The sequence below is a fragment of the Mobula hypostoma genome, chromosome 4 (genome assembly GCF_963921235.1).
Source record: "Mobula hypostoma chromosome 4, sMobHyp1.1, whole genome shotgun sequence".
Taxonomy (NCBI): Eukaryota; Metazoa; Chordata; class Chondrichthyes; order Myliobatiformes; family Myliobatidae; genus Mobula; species Mobula hypostoma.
In genome coordinates, this window is record NC_086100.1 from 42,378,168 (window position 1) to 42,400,122 (window position 21,955).

General features: G+C 45.2%; 1 protein-coding gene across 3 annotated transcripts in view; it reads left to right on the forward strand.

Annotated features, from left to right (window-relative positions):
* Positions 1-827: 827 nt before the first annotated feature.
* The window catches only part of LOC134345284 (COP9 signalosome complex subunit 7b-like), a 43,131-nt gene continuing 22,003 nt past the window's right edge, over positions 828-21,955 (forward strand). The window contains exons 1-2 of one of the 3 annotated variants that reach the window (XM_063045711.1): positions 828-916; positions 12,532-12,710. In XM_063045711.1, the coding sequence (XP_062901781.1) occupies positions 12,549-12,710 (162 nt within the window). In that variant the 5' untranslated portion in view covers positions 828-916; positions 12,532-12,548. Of the gene's footprint in view, positions 917-1,024; positions 1,234-11,590; positions 11,626-12,531; positions 12,711-21,955 lie in introns of those variants that run through there. The other 2 variants (XM_063045712.1, XM_063045710.1) reach the window with 2 other exon arrangements.

Genomic DNA, 21,955 nt, shown 5'->3' on the forward strand with positions numbered 1-21,955 from the left:
CCCCACCAAAGTTATCCCTCTGAAACCTCCCATTTTCGCAGCACTCCTGCAACACTCCTTTTGCAGGGTGAGAATAATTGTGTCCCTGCGAATTAGCCCAGTAGTTTGCCATCAATTGCACCCTTAGTTCCAAAGACATTACTCCCATTTCTACCTGTAGGGCTGATACTGGTAATGCTTTATAAGCCCCACTGCACACTCTCAAAGCCTGAGCCTGAATCACATCCAGTTTCCTAGCTGCTGATCCATATGCTATATTTCCATAGTCCAACATAGATCTTACTAAAACCACATACATTCTCTTCAACGCTGAACAACTTGCTCCCCATTCCCTACCAGTCAAACATCTTATCACATTTATTACTTTTTCACATTTCTCCTCAACTTTCCTGATATGGTCTGTCTATGTTAATTGTGAATCAAATATAACTCCCAGAAATTTAAATGATCCAACCCCCTCTAATTCAATCCCATACATCCTTCCCCTCCTGAATTCTTTTCCTGGTGAAAAATAGTTTTTTTGTTTTTTTCTACTGAAAATCTACATCCCCAATCATAACGCCACTCCACCACTCCATCAATTCCTTAAGCCCACCCTCCGCCACCTCCAGTTTAAATTCCATGCGGAATATTTTGAGGATCGAGGATGGGGAACCAAGAACCAAGAGCGCACTGTGCCGACGGAAATTTAAATTCAAATTTCAGAATGTGGACGAGCTGCCAACCGTTCACCTCCTGAAAGGAGCACGGGGCGGAGCTACACGGCCAGATCGACAACCAAAGCAACAAATCAAATTCCGAGCTGGTTCAAGGGGGCCGATCCGAACGCGAGTTTTTCCATCCAATAGGCTCGCAGCGGAGGCGCCTGTCCGGTTTACCTCTGAATGAGGGACAACGGCAAAGGGTTTTGCCGCAGGTAAGTTATATGAAAACATGCGGATCCCAAATAACCACTGATTTATGATTGGGCATCCGAAAGCAGGAAGTGTCGGCTATATGCCATGTGCCGCAGGAGCCTTGGGAGTTCCGATTTGCCAGCAGGTCGTGGCTGTAAGAATGTAGGCCCAGGCCTGGGAGGAGCGGCGTGAGGTGTCCTTTTTGTTTGTGGGGGCGGGGATCGGATTCTCACCCCTTACATGTGTCGTGCCGTTTCCTCTCCTCAAGGAGTTGTGCTGGACATATGCGTGGGCAAAACTGGACGCGAGTCCTCAAAATCCTGACGTTCACAATATGGTAACCTCAAGAGATAGAACGTGGATAGTAAAGTATCATAGGTCATGTACTCGCTGATTTCTGTCTCTTTAAAAGTCTTCGGGCCTCTTCTGTCAAAGGATGTGTGTTATCGGCTATCCTTACACAAGTAATCATCATAAGTGAAATTAACCTTCTGCATAGTTATAGAGCAAACGAGACTGCCACATTCAGTATACAGTATACCATATCTAGTATACTTTTCTTAAACCTGCATTAATGATTTAAATCTAAAAGAAGTTTCGTGCTTAGCCGTTTTTCTCCCAAGGTGTACAGAGGCAATATGGTCAACGAGAAATTCCTGGAATGTTTGGGGTGATCCTCTATGAATTGCTGCATAGTAGAATTGTGAAAAGGCAGTTTCTGTTAAAAGAAGATTTTTGAATAAATGTAAATTTAGTTCAGGTGGAGATTTGTGCTGGAGACCTTATGCAGGGTTAAGGCCCAAAATATTGTTGTCTCCTTGCATAGATGCTGCGCATTCCATGGAGTTCTCCAGCAGATTGTTTGTTGTGCTGGAATATTTTGAATATATAATGTTTGGAAGTAGGCTGTTTAAAAATAGCATAATGCCAACTTTTGAAAGTTGCGTAATAATGGCTAATGGAAAGATCCAAACCAGCTTTCAGAATAGATGGATAAATGCTGATTGAAAGTTGGTGCATTGAATTGATTCATTTTAGTACGAGTAATAAGAACCAGTTTATGAAAATGCTATTAATAAAGCTGTAAACAATCATGACATTTTAATGTTGAGCCACTGAGGAGATATATAGAAAAATGACCAAAGGTTTGATATGTATTTGTTTTTAAATAGAAAAGAAGTTAAAATCACTGACAGAATTGGAGAAAATTTCTTAAATTGAGTATTTGAAGATTGATGTTTAGATAAGCAGAAAACAAATGCATTCATTAAGAATGCAGATAATCTCAAATTCTTGCTTGCAGAGTTCAGCAATAAATGATTAATGTTTATGCACTTTGAAGGAAGAGAATTCAAAGATAATCCATTACGTAACACAAGGATAGATAGATTTTGTTAACATCATAAGACATAGAAGCAGAATTAGGTCATTTGGCCCATCGAGTCTGCTCTGCCATTCCATCATGGCTGATCCTTTTTCCTCTCCTCAGCCCCACTCCCCAGCCTTCTCCCCGTAACCTGTGATACCATCTGTGTGCAATGAAGAACCTTTCAAGCTCTGCCTTAAATACACCCAACGACCTGGCCTCCACAGCTGCCTATGGTAATAAATTCCACAAATTCATCACCCTCTGGCTAAAGAAATTTCTCTGCATCTCTGTTTTAACTGGATACCCCTCTATCCTGAAGGTGTGCCCTCTTGTCCTAGACTCCCCCAACATTGGAAACATCCTTTCCACATCTAATCCGTCTAGATCTTGCGACATTCAAACGGTTTCATTGAGAACCCCCCCTCCCATCTTTCTAAATTCCAGCGAGTACAGACCCAAGAGCTATCAGAAGTTCATTGTATGGAATCATCCTTGTGAACTTTTCCTGAACCCTCTCCAAAGCCAGCACATTTTTTTAGATGAGGAGCCCAAAACTGTTCACAGTACTCAAGGTGAGGCCTCACCAGAGCCTCATAAAGCCTCAGCATCACATCCCTGCTCTTGTATTCTAACCTCTTGAAATGAATGCTAACCTTGTATTTGGTTTCTTCGCCAATGATTTAACCTGCAAGTTAACCTTCAGGGTGTTATGCACAAGGACTCCCAAGTCCCTTTACATCTCAGATTTTTGGATTTCCTCCCCATTTAAAAAATAGTCTGCACATTTATTTCTTCTACCAAAGTGCACAACCATGCATTTTCCAACATTGTATTTCCTTTGCCATTCTCTTGCCCATTCTTCTAATCTGCCTTAAGTCCTTCTGCAACCTGATTCCTCAACACTACCTGCCCCTCCACCATTCTTCGTATCGTCTGCCAACTTGGCAACAAAGCCATCATCAAATTATTGATATACAACATAACAAGAAGCAGTTCCAACAATGACTCCTGCCCAACTTAACTTGGTTAAGTGGCATCATGTGTGGTACCTTGTCAAAGGCCTTCTGAAAGTCCAAATATACAACATCCACTACATCCCCTTTACCTTTCCTACTTGTCATCTCCTCAAAGAAATACAACAGGTTCATCAGACGAGATTTTCCCTTAAGAAAACCATGCTGACTTTGTCCTGTGACACCAAGTACTCCATAACCTCATCCTTAACAATTGACTCCAGCATCATCTTAAATACTGAGGTCAGGCTAACTGGTCTATAATTTCCTTTTAGCTGTCTTCCTTCTTTCTTAGAGTGGAGTGACATTTGCAATTTTCCAATCTTCTGGCACTATGCCAGGGTCCAATGAGTTTTGAAAATTCATTATTAATGCCTCCACAGTCTCTACCGTTACCCCTTTCAGAACCCTAGGGTGCATTTCATCTGGTTCGGGTGACTTTTGTACTTTTAGGTCTTTCAGTTTTTTTGAGCACCTTCTCCCTTGTAATAATAGCTACACTCACTTCTCTTCCTTCACACCCTTCAACACCTGGCACGCTGCTAGTGTCTTCCACAGTGAAGACTGATGCAAAATACTAATTTAGTTCATCTGCCATCTCCCTGTCACCTGTTACTATTTCTCCTTCCTCATTTTCTAGTGGTCGTATATCCACTCTAATCTTTTTTATTTTTTAAATACTTTAAAAAGCTTTTAGTATCCACTTTGATGTTATTTGCCATCTTGCTTTCATATTTCATCTTTTCCCTCCTTAATGGTTCTTTTAGTTGCTGTCTGTAGGGTTTAAAAGCATCCCAATCTTTTTGTCTTCCTGCTAATTTTTACCTTGTTGTATGCCCCCTCTTTTGTTTTTGTATTTGCTTTGACTTCTCTTGTCAGCCATTATTTTGCTATTTGATTATTTAATACATCTATCCTGCACTTTCCCCAATTTTCTCAGAAACTCATGCCATTGCTGCTTTGCTGTCATCCCCACCAGTAGCTCCTTCCAATTTACTTTGGCCAACTCCTGTCATACCACTGTAATTTCCTTTACTCCATTGAATATTGCTATTCAGTGGAGTAAATAATGAAAACTTTATTTTCTCCTTATCAAATTTCAATTTGAATTCAATCATATTGTGGTCATTGTCTCTTAAAGGTTCTTTTACCTTAAGCTCCCTAATCACCTTTGGTTCATTACATAACACCCAATCCATTATAGCTGATCCCCGAGTACGCTCAGCAACAAACTGCTCTAAAAAGCTATCTCATAGGTATTCAACAAACTCACTCTCCTGAGATCCATTTCCAGCCTAATTTTCCCAATCAGCCTGTATGTTGAAATCTCCCATGACTGTCTTAACATTGCACTTTTGACACTCCTTTTCTAATTCCTGTTGTAATCTGTGATCTACATCCTAGCTACTGTGGGGAGGCCTGTATATAACTGTCATCAGAGTCTTTACCCTTGCAGTTTTTTAACTCAACTCACAAGTATTCAGCATCTTCTGATCCTATGTCACATCTTTCTACTGATTTGATGCCATTCTTTACCAGCAGAACCACGCCACCCCCTCTGCTTACCTTCCTGCCCCTCCAATATTGGACATTTCGCTCTCAAGTACAACCATCCTCAGCCAAGATTCAGTAATGGCCACAATTTCTTATACTCCGTGTATTGAGATATAACATTTTGAGTACTGTATTTGCTACCCTTTTTGATTCTGCATCTCCAGTGCACTGATACTCACCCTGCTGGCTGCAATTATGTCCTCTCATCTGCCTGTCCTTCCTGACAGTCTGACTGCACGCTATCTTTGCTTTTTTACCATCCGTCCTGTTGTGAGTCCCTTCACTCTGGTTCCCACCCCACTGCCAAATTAGTTTAAACCCTTCCCAATAGCTCTAACAAACCTGCCCTCAGATTCAGGTGCAACCTGTCACTTTTGAACAGGTCATTTCTCCCCCAGAAGAGATCCCAATGATCCAAAAACCTGAAGCCCTGCCCCCTGCACCAGCTTCTCAGTGACACATTAATTTGCCATATCATCCTTTTTCTGCCCTCACTGGTGCGAGGCACAGTACAGTTTAGGAATAGACCCTTCAAATTATGATGTTATGACTAATTAAGCTAATGATGCCTAATTATACTAATCCCTTCTGCCTGCCCTTGTTCCATATTCCTCCATTCTCTGCACATCCACATGCCTATCTGAGAACCTCTTTAAACCTCTATCATATGTGCTTCCAGCCCATCCCAGCAGTGCATTCCCACTGCTGATTCTGTGTGTGTGTGTTTGTAAAACAAAATAATTTGCTTGTCTCTGAACTTACCCCTTCATGTAAATGTATATCCTCTAGAATTAGACATTTCAATCCTGGGGTTAAAAAGAAGCTACTGGCTGTCTATCTGTGCCTCTCATAATTTTATAAACTTCTGTCAGGTCTCCACTCAGCCGCCGCTGCTTCAGAGAAAATGGCCCTAGTTTGTCCAACCTCTTACAGTAAGCACATCCTCTAATCTAGGCAGCGTCGTGGTAAATCTCTTTTGTACTCTCTCCGAAGCTTGGAATCACTGCTATTGCAAAATATCTGATGAAAAGAGCTCATTCTGGAAAATGAGCAATTCAACACGCACAAAATGCTGGTGGAACGCAGCAGGCCCGGCAGCATCCATAGGAAGAAGTACAGTCGACATTTTGGGCCGAGACCCTTCGTCATGACTAACTGAAAGAAGAGATAGGGTCACAGTCAGGTTGGAGGAACAACACCTTATATTCTGTCTGGGTAGCCTCCAACCTGATGGCATGAACATTGATTTCTGTAACTTCAGTTAATGCCCCTCCTCCCCTTCTTACCCCATCCATTATTTATTTATTTCCCCCCTTTTCTTCTCTCTCTTTTTTCTCTCTGTCCCTCTCACGATAACTCCTTGCCTGTTCTCCATCTTCCTCTGGTGCTCCCCTCCCCCTTTCTTTCTCCCGAGGCCTCCTGTTCCATGATCCTCTCCCTTCTCCAGCCTTGTATCCCTTTTGCCAATCAACTATCCAGCTCTAATTAGCTTTATCCCTCCCCCTCCTGTCTTCTATCATTTCAGATCTCCCCCTCCCACTTTCAAATCTCTTACTATCTCTTCTTTCAGTTAGTCCTTACAAAGGGTCTCGGCCCGAAACGTCGACTGTACTTCTTCCTATAGATGCTGCCTGACCTACTGCGTTCCACCAGCATTTTGTGTGTGTTGCTTGAATTTCCAGCATCTGCAGATTTCCTCATGTACAGCATTATCAATGCTACAGTACTGTAAAACAGTGTATTAATTCCGAATGTTTCATCCATTGTATATTGCAATGTTATTTTAATTGACTGAATGCACAAAATCAGTACAGACGCCTACTGCAGATAATGGACTGCTTTCATACAATTCTTTTGACCTTCATTTGTTCATTTTCATTGTAATATTCAAGATGATTGTCAATATTTTCAAATTCTTTGTACTTCCTACCTTGTTGAAGTAGTGAAAACGTTTCATTTTTACTCCCAGCCGTTTCTGGCATCTCTAATCCTGAATGCTTGAAGTTGCAGGGAATGAACAAAACAGTTCTGCATTGTCTTACTGCTTATTTCTCACCAACTATCAGTGACAAAAATCACTGGTTTTTGAATACAAGACAGGCAACTGACACATTAAAAACTGTTCACTCTAAGCACAGTGTAGTCTCTAATGGCCTCAAAAGTACACAACTGAAGACATTAGATACCGTTCATCAACAGTCTTTTGTCCTAATTAAGTGGTATATTGTCTCAAATAAGTGAAAGGAATCCAGCTATTTTCTCGATTAGTTTTTGTTCCTAAAGAGTTATCCCAGATAAATGGTTGCCTCAATTAACTGATGGTCAAATTGAACAGAATCCACTGTACTGTGGCGACCCACTTTCTGACACCCACGAACCGGCTCACGAAACAGCGCGCGCAGGCAGAGGGCCGGCAGCAAAAAGGGCGGGAACGGGAAGGCTTTAAAGCGGGCCGCGAAGTTTGAATAAACCTCTTTCATCGCAACTCCAACTCACCGACTCCGTGTGGTTATTCTAGCGCTGTGTGTAGCACATCGCTACAGTTGGTGACCCCGACGGCCCAAACGATATTTGGACCAGAGATGACCGACGCTGCAACTGTTCACACAGTTTCGTTAAAACTGCCAAGCTTCTGGACGCTGCGACCCCATTTATGGTTCGAACAAGCAGAAGCACAATTCCACATTCGGCAGATAACCTCGGAGTCCACTCGCTACTACTACATGCTGAGCTCCCTCGACCAGGAGACAGCTGCACAAGTTGAGGAGTTTATACAGTCGCCCCCGGAGGACGGCAAATACACAGCATTCAAAACCCTGCTCATAAGGACTTTCGGACTCTCACGGCGCGAACGAGCACGCCGCTTAATGCACCTGGATGGTTTGGGAGACAGGCCGCCGTCAGCATTAATGAACGAGATGCTGGCCCTGGCTGAAGGACACAAACCTTGCCTCATGTTTGAGCAGGCGTTCCTAGAGCAACTGCCCGAGGACATGTGCCTGCTGCTGTCCGACACAGATTTCAGCAAACCCCGGGAGGTGGCGGCCCGAGCAGATGTGCTGTGGAATGCCAGGAAAGAGAGAGGGGCATCCGTCGCACAGATCACCAAGCCACGTGCCCAACGACAGACCAGACCAGGCCCGGCAGCAGAGCCTACAAAACCCGGCGACGGAAGTGAGGAGCCCAACGAACAATGGTGTTTCTACCACCAGCGGTGGGGCATGGAGGCCCGCAGCTGCAGACCGCCCTGCAAATTCCCGGGAAATGCCAAGGCCCAGCCGCTGCCGATCGCTACGGCGGCTGGCCATCAGGACAGCCTCCTGTACGTCTGGGACAAGCAGTCGGGACGCCGCTTTTTGGTCGACACCGGAGCGGAGATCAGCGTCTTACCTCCAACGAGTTACGACACCCGCAACAGAGAACTGGGACCCACCCTGAGGGCCGCTAATGGCAGCACAATACGAACCTACGGCACCCGCACGGTGCGGCTACAGTTCAGCTCCAGCCGGTTCACGTGGGATTTCACACTGGCCGCCGTGGCCCAACCACTGCTGGGGACAGATTTTCTACGAGCCCACAGCCAGCTGGTCGACTTGCAAGGGAAGCGATTAGTCCACGCCAAGACCTTTCAAACGTTCTCCCTGGGTGAAGCACAGTTGCCAGCCCCACACCTGGACTCCATCACGCTGTCCGACGATGAATTCACCAGGGTCCTGGCGGATTTCCCATCAGTACTGACACCGCCGTTCACGGCAGCCATGCCCAGACACGGAGTACAGCACCACATCCCGACCCAGGGACCACCCCTCCACGCCCGTGCTCGAAGGCTTCCCCCGGACAAGCTTCGACTGGCAAAGGAGGAGTTCAAGAAGATGGAGGAATTAGGGATCATACGACGGTCCGACAGCCCATGGGCCTCCCCCCTTCACATGGTGCCCAAGGCAACGGGGGGGGGGGGCTGGAGACCATGCAGTGACTACCGCAGACTGAACGAGGCTACAACGCCAGACCGCTACCCTGTGCCGCACATTCAAGACTTCGCAGCAAACCTACACGGCGCAAGGATCTTTTCCAAGGTAGACCTCGTCCGGGGATACCATCAAATCCCTGTACATCCAGACGACATCCCCAAAACAGCACTTATCACCCCGTTCGGACTTTTCGAATTCCTCCGAATGCCGTTTGGTCTAAAGAACGACGCACAGACTTTCCAGCGGCTAATGGACGCGGTGGGACGCGACCTGGACTTTGCATTCATCTATTTGGACGACATCCTCATAGCCAGCAGTAGTCGGCAGGAGCATCTGTCCCACCTCCGCCAGCTCTACTCCCGCCTGAGTGAATTCGGCCTTACAATCAATCCAGCCAAATGCCAGTTCGGACTCGACACCATCGACTTCCTGGGCCACAGGATTACTAAAGATGGGGCAACCCCGCTGCCCGCCAAGGTAGACGCGGTCCGCCACTTCCCCCGACCCAACACAATCAAAGGCTTGCAGGAATTCGTGGGTATGGTGAATTTCTACCACCGTTTCCTCCCCTCAGCAGCCCGAACCATGCGCCCCTTGTTCACTCTAATGTCGGGTAAGGGCAAGGACATTACCTGGAACGAAGAGGCTGCAACCGCTTTCGTTAAAACCAAAGAAGCCTTGGCAAACTCCGCGATGCTAGTGCACCCCAGAACGGACGTTCCTACTGCCCTCACGGTGGACGCATCCAACACAGCAGTCGGTGGAGTGCTGGAACAACTCATCGAGGGTCGCTGGCAACCCCTGGCGTTCTTCAGCAAACACCTACGACCACCCGAACTCAAATACAGTGCTTTCGACCGGGAGCTATTGGCACTATACCTGGCAATCCGGCATTTCAGGTACTTCTTAGAAGGTAGGCCCTTCACCGCGTTCACAGACCACAAACCGCTTACCTTTGCGTTCACTAAGGTGTCCGACCCCTGGTCGTCCCGCCAGCAGCGACATCTGTCCTACATCTCCGAGTACACGACGGACATCCGGCATGTCTCTGGAAAGAACAATGTCGTGGCAGACGCACTATCCAGACCTACCATACAGGCCCTGTCCCAGGGGGTGGACTATGCAGCGCTGGCAGAGGCACAGCAGGCAGACGCTGAGATCCCCAGTTACAGGACTGCAGTCTCCGGTTTTCAGCTCCAAGACCTCCCCGTAGGCCCAGGTGAGAGGACCCTACTATGTGACGTAGCTACTGGCCAACCCTGCCCCGTCGTCCCAGCAGCCTGGCGCCGGCGGGTGTTCGAATCCATTCACAACTTAGCGCACCCCTCCATCAGGACAACTGTCCGGCTGGTCTCCAACAGGTTCGTGTAGCATGGACTTCATAAACAGGTCAGTGAATGGGCCAAAACGTACATGCTGTGCCAAACGGCCAAGGTGCAGCGGCACACCAAGGCTCCGCCACAGCGGTTCGAACCCACCCGCCAGAGGTTCGACCACATCCATGTGGATATCGTGGGGCCCCTGCCAGTGTCACGAGGAGCGCGGTACCTCCTAACTATGATAGACCGGTTCACCAGATGGCCAGAGGCAGTCCCGCTCAGCGACACCACCTCCGAATCCTGCGCCCAAGCACTGATCGCAACCTGGGTAGCAGGCTTTGGGGTACCGGCCCACATTACCTCCGACAGGGGCGCCCAGTTCACCTCCAGCCTGTGGTCGGCTATGGCCAGACTTTTAGGAACACAGCTACACCACACAACTGCCTACCACCCACAGTCGAACGGACTAGTGGAGGGCTTCCACCGTCACCTGAAATCGGCTCTCATGGCCCGCCTGGAGGGGCCTAACTGGGTGGACGAACTTCCCTGGGTCCTGCTCGGAATCCGCACGGCGCCCAAAGAGGATCTACACACCTCGTCGGCCGAGTTGGTGTACGGCGCACCCCTGGTCGTCCCAGGAGAGTTCATACCAGCCCCAAGGCGGCAGGGCAAGAGGAAGAACCCACAGCAGTCCTGGACAGACTACGGGAGAGGCTCGGTAACCTGGCCCCCATACCCACTTCACAGCACGGACAGAGCCCGACCTGCATACCCAAAGACCTGCAGAACTGTAAGTTTCTTTTTGTACGACGGGGCGGACACTGGGCACCGCTACAGCGGCCCTACGAGGGGCCGTTTAAGGTGATCATGAACAACGGGTCCACGTTCGTGCTGGACATTGGGGGGAGAGAGGAGGTTTTCACGGTGGACCGACTCAAACCGGCCCATGTGGACTTGGCGCAACCGGTCCAGGCTCAGGCACCGTGGCGCAGGGGCAGACCTCCCAAACAGAGGCCGATCCAGACTGTGGACATTGGGGGAGGTATCGCCGGTTCTAGGGGGGGGTTATGTGGCGACCCACTTTCTGACACCCACGAACCGGCTCACGAAACCGCGTGCGCAGGCAGAGGGCCGGCAGCAAAAAGGGCGGGAACGGGAAGGCTTTAAAGCGGGCCGCGAAGTTTGAATAAACCTCTTTCATCGCAACTCCAACTCACCGACTCCGTGTGGTTATTCTAGCGCTGTGTGTAGCACATCGCTACAGTACTTTATTTAACTTGTCTCATCTCATAATTCCAAAATAAAGAAAACAACTATTCTTTAGTCATGTCCACTAGCAAACAATATTATGATTGAATTAAGACTTTCTCCTCATCTGTCCTATCAGAAAGCACCTGATATCTGTGTCAAAATTCCCTTTTACCAGTTTTAACCTGTGCTTCCTTGTTTAGGATACCAGCAAAGTGTTTCAACTTAACAGTACCGTTTTGAAAATCAAATGCTGTAAGTTGATAAGTGTTGTTCCAAACACAAGTTTGACCTCTTGTAACTCTAAGCTTGTGTTTTTTTTTTGATTAATGTGTGAATTTAATTGTATGAGTTCTGAAGAAAAGTAAACTGTCAGTACTTAACGAGGGTGTTGTCAAGTTGGATATAAATATGTAACAGAGTACTAAAGGATCAGTGCTTTGTTAATCTTTATAACTGAGTCATGTACAATACTTTCTTACCCTATTGCTTCATTGGTTTGTCTGTTTCCCTTTTGTCTTGCAATGCCACTTGAATGCTTTTACTGGAATATGACTAGAACCCCACGCAGTTCTGGCTTTATGCCTTTCATTTCAGACTCAAGTGATATAACCAAATCATTAATCAATTCCTTTTCACTTAAGTAGTTATTTCTGTAACATTCATTGTGTGCCCACTAAGGTTATTATTCTGTAACCAATATCTTCCTCAGTTTATTTGTCTTGGCCAATATGACTAGTTCACATTGGATTTTATAAATCAAACTGTTTTGGACAGCAAATGACAAGGGATTTCTGGGTCCTGTTTACCATACCCCTGTTTTGACACAACTTTTCTGTCTGTTTTCTTCTGTATATCATTTGGTTTTGCAATTCTCTTAGCTCATTACTTAATAGAAAGAAAGTCAAAGTGTTTAGTTGATTAAAGTATTATCTAAAGTTATATTCAGTATATATCAGATTACTGCTAATGCTGTCAACTGATGGCTTCCATTTATATGTTGGTGTTTTGAGTCTTTTTCCTTATTACAGGTAAAACTAGGACAGAGTATGGCAGCTCAGAGCTCTGTTTATAGCATGCATTGCTTCATTTACTTGATTAAAATATTTTTTTATTTTAACCATAGTAAAAGTTAAATTTAAATGTTCCTTTGTTTTACAGTGAACCACTTTGGTGCAATGGCAGGTGAATCAAAAGCTACAAGTAATCCGTTGGAACAGTTCATTTTGTTGTCTAGGAATGCCAAAGGTTCAGCATTGACAACCCTTATTAACCAAGTTCTGGAGGCCCCTGGGGTTTTTGTATTTGGTGAACTTCTGGAAACACCTAATATACAGGAGGTAAGTAAGAATATTAGAAACATAGAAAACCTAGCACAATACAGGCCCTTCGGCCCACAAAGTTGTGCCGAACATGTCCCTACCTTAGAAATTACTAGGCTTACCTATAGCCCCCTATTTTACTAAGCTCCATGAACCTATCTAAAAGTCTCTTAAAAGACCCTATCGTATCCGCCTCCACCACCATTGCCGGTAGCCCATTCCACGCACTCACCACTCTCGGGGTAAAAGAACTTACCCCTGACATCTCCTCTGTACCTTCTCCCCAGCACCTTAAACCTGTGTCCTCTTGTGGCAACCATTTCAGCCCTGGGAAAAAGCCTCTGACTATCCACACAATCACTGCCTCTCATCATCTTATACACTTCTATCAGGTCACCTCTCATCCTCCGTCGCTCCAAGGAGAAAAGGTGAGTTCACTCAACCTATTCTCATAAGGCATGCTCCCCAATCCAGGCAACATCCTTGTAAATCTCCTCTGCACTCTTTCTATAGTTTCCACATCCTTCCTGTAGTGAGGCGACCAGAATTGAGCACAGTACTCCAAGTGGGATCTGACCAGGGTCCTATATAGCTGTAACATTACCTGTTGGCTCCTAAACTCATTCCCGTGATTGATGAAGGCCAATGCACCGTATGCTTTCTTAACCACAGAGTCAACCTGCACAGCTGCTATGAGTTTCCTATGGACTCGGACCCCAAGATCCCTCTGATCCTCCACACTGCCAAGAGTCTTACCATTAATATATTCTGCCATCATATTTGACCTACCAAAGTATTGTGTGGTAAAATATATGTTAACATTTAACTGTTTGAAAATACCTTTGGTGATTACTAAATTTAGAATGTAGAAAATGTAGGCACCTTTTTTGATGGAACATTTTGCTACTGAGGTGAAATGTTCAACCTTTCACAATGTAGAATGAGCAAAAATACTGAATCCTGCAAGCTTTATTTTATGATTTTTTAAATTCTCTCAGAATAGTCCAAATTGTCATTTGCTAGTTAGTCAACTAAACCTCTTTATTAATGACTTGTGATTTACAGTAAGTTTAAAGGAAATTTATTATCAAAGTGCATATATTTTGGTGCTAGTAAGTTTGTAAACCTTGAAGAAGTTCCTCTATTTCTGCATAAATATGACCTAAAATGTGATCAGATCTTCACGTTCTAAAACTAGATAAAGAGAATCCAATTAAATGAATAACCCAAAGACCATTATACTTCATTTATTTATTGAAAAAATGATCCAATGCAGGTTTCCCCCGCCATCCGAAGGTAGAGCATTCCTATGAAACAGTTCGTAAGCCGAAATGTCGTAAAGCGAAGAAGCAATTACCATTTATTTATATGCGAAAATTTTGTGAGTGTTCGCAGACCCAAAAATAACCTCCCAAATCATGCCAAATAACACATAAAACCTAAAATAACAGTAACACATAGTAAAAGCAGGAATGATATGTTAAATACACAGCCTATATAAAGTAGAAATACTTTTCCACAATCATTACTGAACTGTTCTCCGTAGCGAAAATCTCACGCAAGCGCTGTTGGCAAAAACACGGCGCAAGCGCTCTCCAGTAACCTTTAAGCTATGAAGCTGCCAAATCATACCAAACAACACATAAAAATACACAGCCGATATAAAGTAGAAATAATGTATGTACAGTGTAGTATCACTTACCGGAATCGGGACAGCACCGAGCACACTGATGATGGTGTGTTAGACTGAGTCGTCGCAGGTTGGCTGGTGCAGTGGCCCCCACCCTCCAGGCCGCCAACAGCTACCGAACCGCGAAGCACGCAGGGGTCCAGCAGTAGCCGGGAGGCATCCAACACATCATTAAGAAAAAAACCGAAATAAACATGCTAATTAATTAGGTGATGCCCGGCACGTAATTGTGGGCCCAGATCAGTGCTGATTGCCTTTAAGATGTGCTGTGTGCCTCCCGGCTACTGCTGCATTCTCTGCGAATTGGTACAGTATCTGTCTGCGGCCTGGGTGTTGGGGTGGTGGGACACTGGGGTGTCATCTCGTCGTCTATTTCTATTAGAGCAGGCAGCTCATCTTCTCCTATGACTGCCCGCCTTGATGTCGAAGGTCGAGGTTCGTCGTCTGCTGTGGCTGTTGTGGAAGGCTTGCTTGACTGCTGAGCCCCGCGCACTTTTCTATCACACAGTTCTTTGTAAGGACTCAAACCATGCTGCAAGTATCTCCTAAACCTATGTACCCTTTCAAAATTAAAGTTGTACTTATCATTGCAGCGAAAATCTTACGCAGTTGCTTCACGTTCGTTTTGCTAAATGCATTCGGTTTCAATTGTTATCCTTTCCTCTTCCAATTGCATCAGCTCTTCATCTATCAGTTCTTGGTCATGGGATGCCAAAACCTTTTCAACATCATGTTCGTCAGCTTCCACAAGCCAAACTCACTTCGTCCTTACTTCGTTCACCACGATCGAAACCTTAATTATGTCTAGTTTTACGCTAAGTCTCTTACTGTGGATTGATGAACACTCAGGGCTTTAGAAATGCATTAGTAGCTTTTACCAGCTTCATGCATCTTTACAATTCTTCTTCTAAGGTCCACTGAAAGTTGTTTTGATCGAGGCTTGGTACACATAAGCAGATCTTTCTTGAGAAGAGCAGGCTCTGTCAGTACCCTGACTTTGTGAGTCTTCTTTATAGGACAGGACACCTCTACGACCCACACCTCCAAACTCATCTCATTGATAGGAACACCTGATGCCAAATAGCTTTTGTAGAAGGCATTACCCCAGAGGTTCACATACTACTTTCAACAAATACATGTAATATTGGATAATTTTTCCCAATAAATAAATGAAAAAGTATGATGTTTTTGTGTTATTTAATTGCGTTCTCTTTATCTAGTTTTAGGACTTATGTGAAGATCTGATTACATTTTGTCATATTTATGCAGTAATAGAAAACATTCTACAGGGTTTACCAACTTTCTAGCACCACTGTGTTACCATCAACAACCCTGAGATTCATTTTCTTGCAGGCATACTCCATAGAATAACAACCATAACAGAATCTATGAAAGACCATGCCAACTTGGGTGTCCAACCAATGTGCAAAGGAGAACATACTGTGCAAATACAAAAAGAAAGAAATAATAATAATAAATAAACAATAAGTATCTAGATCGTGAGACAGAACCATTGAAAGCATGTCCATTGGTTGTGGGAACATTTCTATGATGGAGCAAGTGAAATTATTCCTTTTGGTTCAAGAGCCTGATAGCTGAGGGGTAGTAACTTTTCCTGAACCTGGTGGTGTGGGTCCTGAGGTTCCTGAACCACCTTCATGATGGCAGCAGCAAGAAAAGAGCACGACCTGTGTGGTGGGGGTCTCTGATGATAGATGCTGCTTTCCTGGGACAGCGTTTCATGGTGCTCAATGGCCTGTGATGGACCTGGAGCATATCCACTACCTTTTGTAGGATTTTCTGTTCAAGGGCATTGACAATACTGTAATTCTATACCAAGTTTTGATGCCACTACAAATCTATAGAAGTTGTCAGAGTTTTAGATGTCGTGCCGAATCTTTGCAAGCTTCTAAGGAAGTGGAGGTGCTGCCCTGCTTTCTTGCATGCTGGGCCCAGGACAGGTCCTCCAAAATAATAACACCAGGGAATTTAAAGTTGCTGACCCTCTCCACCACTGATTCTCTGATGAGGACTGGCTCATGGACCTCTGGTTTCCTTCTCCTAAAATCAGTAAGTTGCTCGTTGGTCTTGCTGACATTGCGTACAAAGTTGTTGTTATGGTACCACTCAGACAGATTTTCAGTCTCCCTCCTATATGCTGATTCTTCACCACCTTTCATTCAGCCTATGAACTGGTGTCATCAGCAAACTTGAATAACATTGGAGCTTTGCTTAGCCACACAGTCATAAGTGTAAAGTGAGCCTTGTGCAGGTGAAGATCATGGAGGAGATGTTGTTGCCAATCTGATATGTCTAGTGTCTGCAACTGAGGAAATTGAGGATCCAATTGCACAAGGAGGTATTGAGGCCAAGGTCTGTAAGCCTATTGATTAATTTTGAGGGGATGATGGTATTGAATGCTGCGCTGTAGTCAGTAAAGAGCATCCTGATGTATGCATCTTTTCTGTCCAGGTGTTCCAGAGTGAAGAGCCAATAAGATTCAAATGAAAGCCAAAAGTAATATATGTTGCCATATAGAACCCTGAGATTCATTTTCTTGTCGGCATACTCATTAAATTCAATAACCATAATAGAATCCGCGAAAGATCACACCCAACAGGTTAGACAGCCAGTGTGCAAAACACAGCAAGCTACGCAAATGCAAACATAAATAAATAAGCAAGCAAGCAATAAATGTTGAGAATATCAGATGGAAGAGTCTTTGAATGCAAGTCCATAGGTTTTGGGAATAGTTTAGTGATGAGACGTGAAATTGAGTGAAGTTATCCCCTCTGGTTCAAGAGCCTGATGCTTGAGTGGTAATAAATGCTCCTGAACCTAGTGGTGCGAGTCCTGAGACTCCTGTCCCTTCTTCCTGGAGCAAGATGGCGCCAGTGAACCATGGCGACATTCTGTGGGATACCTACAAAGTTCAAATCTGGTGTGTCATTACTATGCGGTATTGTCAATTATTTTAGTAACCCTAATCTGAAAAAAGAAATGAGACTAGAGAAGATGTGATGAGCAGAAAATGTTCAGACATTTGTGAGAGTTTTTGATGGAGATAAATTGTTTCAACTAGAAGCAGGGCCTCAAATAATTAGATGCCAGAAATTTAAAGTTAATTGGTAAAATAACCATTTGAAAGTTCTTTAAGTGTAGCGGTTATGACCTTGAATGTACTGCATGAAAGTCAGCTGAATAAACAGTTCAAGATAGAGAATTTACAGTTCTAAGGGAAAAGAACTGAGAAGTGTGACTAATTATGATAAGGAATCCTTGTGTCTTATGAATCTAGAGGAAAGTCTAGATAATGTTGCTGTGCTTGTAAGCTTTCCTGTGGCTCAAAATTTGATGTAGCTAGTCTATGAGATCATAAAATGTTGCAACACATTGACATAATTCAGGTCCTCAATTGTTAGGTCCATTTTCCAAATAACCATTGATTTTCTTAATGATTAAACATATCTCTCAGCTTTAAACATACACAACAACTCTATCCATATAGCAACCCTCTGAGAGAAGAATTTCTCTCTCATTTCAGTCTTAAATTGGTGTTCCCTTATTCTGCAATCATGTCCTAGTCGTGGACTCGCCCTTAGAGCAAACATCTCATTTACCTGGCATAGATCTAAGAAAATTTAATGTTTCAATTAAGTTGTCCTTCATACTTCTCAGCTCCATTGTTCAGAGTCCCTGTCTGTTTAATATTTCCAGTAGGATAATGCCTCCATATCCAAAATCACTGTAGGGAACATTTCTCTGAACCCCCCTCTAATAAAATCATACCTTTCCTTCAATAGGACATCAAAATTAATTCCAGTACCCTTGATCTACTTGTTCTGGTACCCTGTATAGGTGCAGTAAGATTTCCCGCCTTATATACTTCAACTCCTTTAAAATAAGAGCAAACGATTAGCAAGTTGTTTGTTTTTGTTGGTCTCCCTTCCTGCTGTCTGACACCTCTCTGCCCCTTTATTGCGGGGGGGGCAGGAAGAGAGAGAGACAGAGCCTGTAGCATGTCGAATTGGTTGGGTGAACAATTAGTTTGTCTATACTGCAGATCATGGTCTCTCTCAGGGGCTTTGCTATTACTTGCTTGGTGGGTGCTGATGTTTTTCTGCTGAAATTAGTGTGAGGGAGGGAGAAGAATTGATGCTTTGCTGCCACTTGTGTGTGGAAAGGGGAAGAAGGGGGTTTTGGGGTTCTAACATTTTTACTGTCACTCATTCTTTGGGATACTCTTCTGTTTTTGTGGATGTCTGCGAAGACTAAATTTCAGGTTGTATATTGTATACTTTCTTTGATGGAACTATAGAACAATTGAACATTCCATTAGACTTCCCTATTACCTGCTGCACACGTGCTAGTTTTCTACGTTTCATGTCAAATGCTTCAGTTTTGGTCCTTTTAAATAGTACTGTTTGTCTGTTCATGCATGGTTTCACACTTTGCCATATTATACTAACACTTTGCTCACCCACTGAAACTTTTAATATGTTTCTCGTAATAAATTGATCGTATCCTCTTTCCAGCATGCCTTCCTATCTATTTTTCTGTTCTTCACAAATTTGGCTGATATGCATTTGTTTCTTGCTTCATGTTATTAATATAAGGTCATAGAGTTGTACAGCATAGAAACAGGCTTTTTGGTGCTCTGCATCTGTGTATTAATCATGCCTTTCTGTACTAACCACTTACCTGCATTGATTCTATGTTCCTCTTTGCCTTGTTCTTTCAAATACCTGCCCAGATGCCCAAAAGTTCAAAGTAAATTTATTATCAATGTGTGTATTTGTTACCATATACTTCCCTGAGATTCATTTTCCTGCAGGTATTTACAGGAATAAAGAAATACAATAGAATTTTATGAAAAATCTATACATAATCAAAGACTGACAAACAACCAATGTGCAAGAGAAGATAAATTGTGCAAATAGAAATAATACTGTAAAGAGAACTTGAAAGTGAGTCTGTAAGTCATAGAATCAGTTCAGAATAGTGGTGAATGAAATTATCTATGCCAGTTCAGGAACCTGATGGTTGTAGGGTTGCGCAACCACCAACTGCGACTCCAGCCTTGAACTCCAGGACGGGTCTTTATGTGCTGCTGTTGTGACTCCCGTCTCCCCTTCCCCCACCACCATTCTGCAATCCCGTCTCCTTCAGATCCCATCGTCAGCTTCTGGGTCCTCAGAAGCTCCATCTTCCTCTCACCCCAACCCTCCCCTCTCCACTGACACCCCCAGTCTCCCCCCTCCCCTCTCTGATCCCAGCTCTCATCCGTGCCGGGTCTTTACCATCCCCTCCGACCTTCAACTGCCGGAGGCAGAACGCTCTGTCCTCAGTAAGGGCCTCACCTTTGTCCCCCTTCGCCCACACCTCAGCGAGTTCCGTGTTCGCCACGATGCGGAATTCTTCTTCCGCCGTCTCTATCTCCGAGCCTACTTCTTCGGCAAGGACTCTTCCACCCCCACCGATGACCCCTTCTCCCATCTTCAACCCTCCTCCTCTTCATGGACACCCCGCTCTGGTCTTCTGTCTGCTCTGGATCTCTTTATCGCTAACTGCCGACGGGACATCAACCGTCTCAACTTCACCACACCTTGTTCCCATTCCAACCTCACTCCTTCGGAACGCTCTGCTCTCCACTCCCTCCGCACTAATCCTAACCTTATTATTAAACCCGCCGATCGGGAGGTGCTGTTGTAGTCTGGCGAACGGACCTCTACCTTGCCGAGGCACAGCGACAACTCGCGGATATCTCCTCTTATTTACCCCTCGATCGTGACCCCACTAAGGAGCACCAGGCCATTGTCTCCCACACCATCACCGACTTTATCCGCTCAGGGGATCTCCCATCCACTGCTACCAACCTTATAGTTCCCACACCTCGCACTTTCTGTTTCTACCTCCTACCCAAGATCCACAAACCTGCCTGTCCTGGTAGACCTATTGTCTCAGTTTGCTCCTGCCCCACTGAACTCGTTTCTGCATACCTCGACACGGTTTTATCCCCCCTTGTTCAATCCCTTCCTACCTATGTTCGTGACACTTCTCACGCTCTTAAACTTTTCGATGATTTTAAGTTCCCTGGCCCCCACCGCTTTATTTTCACCATGTATGTCCAGTCCTTATATACTTGCATCCCCCATCAGGAAGGTCTCAAAGCTCTCCGCTTCTTTTTGGATTCCAGACCTAATCAGTTCCCCTCTACCACCACTCTGCTCCGTCTAGCGGAATTAGTCCTTACTCTTAATAATTTCTCCTTTGGCTCCTCCCACTTCCTCCAAACTAAAGGTGTAGCTATGGGCACCCGTATGCGTCCTAGCTATGCCTGCCTTTTTGTTGGCTTTGTGGAACAATCTATGTTCTGTGCCTATTCTGGTCTCTGTCCCCCACTTTTCCTTCGCTACATCGACGACTGCATTGGCGCTGCTTCCTGCACGCATGCTGAGCTCGTTGACTTTATTAACTTTACCTCCAACTTTCACCCTACCCTCAAGTTTACCTGGTCCATTTCCGACACCTCCCTCCCCTTTCTAGATCTTTCTGTCTCCGTCTCTGGAGACAGCTTATCCACTGATGTCTACTATAAACCTACTGACTCTCACAGCTATCTGGACTATTCCTCTTCTCACCCTGTTTCTTGCAAAAATGCCATCCCCTTCTCACAATTCCTCCGTCTCCACCGCATCTGCTCTCAGGATAAGGCTTTTCATTCTAGGACGAGAGAGATGTCCTCCTTTTTTAAAGAAAGGGGCTTCCCTTCCTCCACTATCAACTCTGCTCTCAAACGCATTTCACGTACATCTGCTCTCACTCCATCTTCCCGCCACCCCACTAGGAATAGGGTTCCCCTGGTCCTCATCTACCACTCCACCAGCCTCCGGGTCCAACATATTATTTTCCGTAACTTCCACCACCTCCAACGGGATCCCACCACTAAGCACATCTTTCCCTCCCCCCCCCCGCTTTCCGCAGGGATCGCTCCCTACGCGACTCCCTTGTCCATTCGTCCCCCCCATCCCTTCCCACTGATCTCCCTCCTGGCACTTATCCTTGTAAGCGGAGCAAGTGCTACACATGCCCTTACACTTCCTCCCTTACCACCATTCAGGGCCCCAGACAGTCCTTCCAGGTGAGGTGACACTTCACCTGTGAGTCGGCTGGGGTGATATACTGCATCCAGTGCTCTTGATGTGGCCTTCTATATATTGGCGAGACCCGACGCAGACTGGGAGACCGCTTTGCTGAACAGCTACGCTCTGTCCGCCAGAGAAAGCAGGATCTCCCAGTGGCCACACATTTTAATTCCACATCCCATTCCCATTCTGACATGTCTATCCACGGCCTCTTCTACTGTAAAGATGAAGCCACAGTCAGGTTGGAGGAACAACACCTTATATTCCATCTGGGTAGCCTCCAACCTGATGGCATGAACATCGACTTCTCTAACTTCCACTAATGCCCCACCTCCCCCTTGTACCCCATCCGTTATTTATTTTTTATACACACATTCTTTCTCTCACTCTCCTTTTTCTCCCTCTGTCCCTCTGACTATACCCCTTGC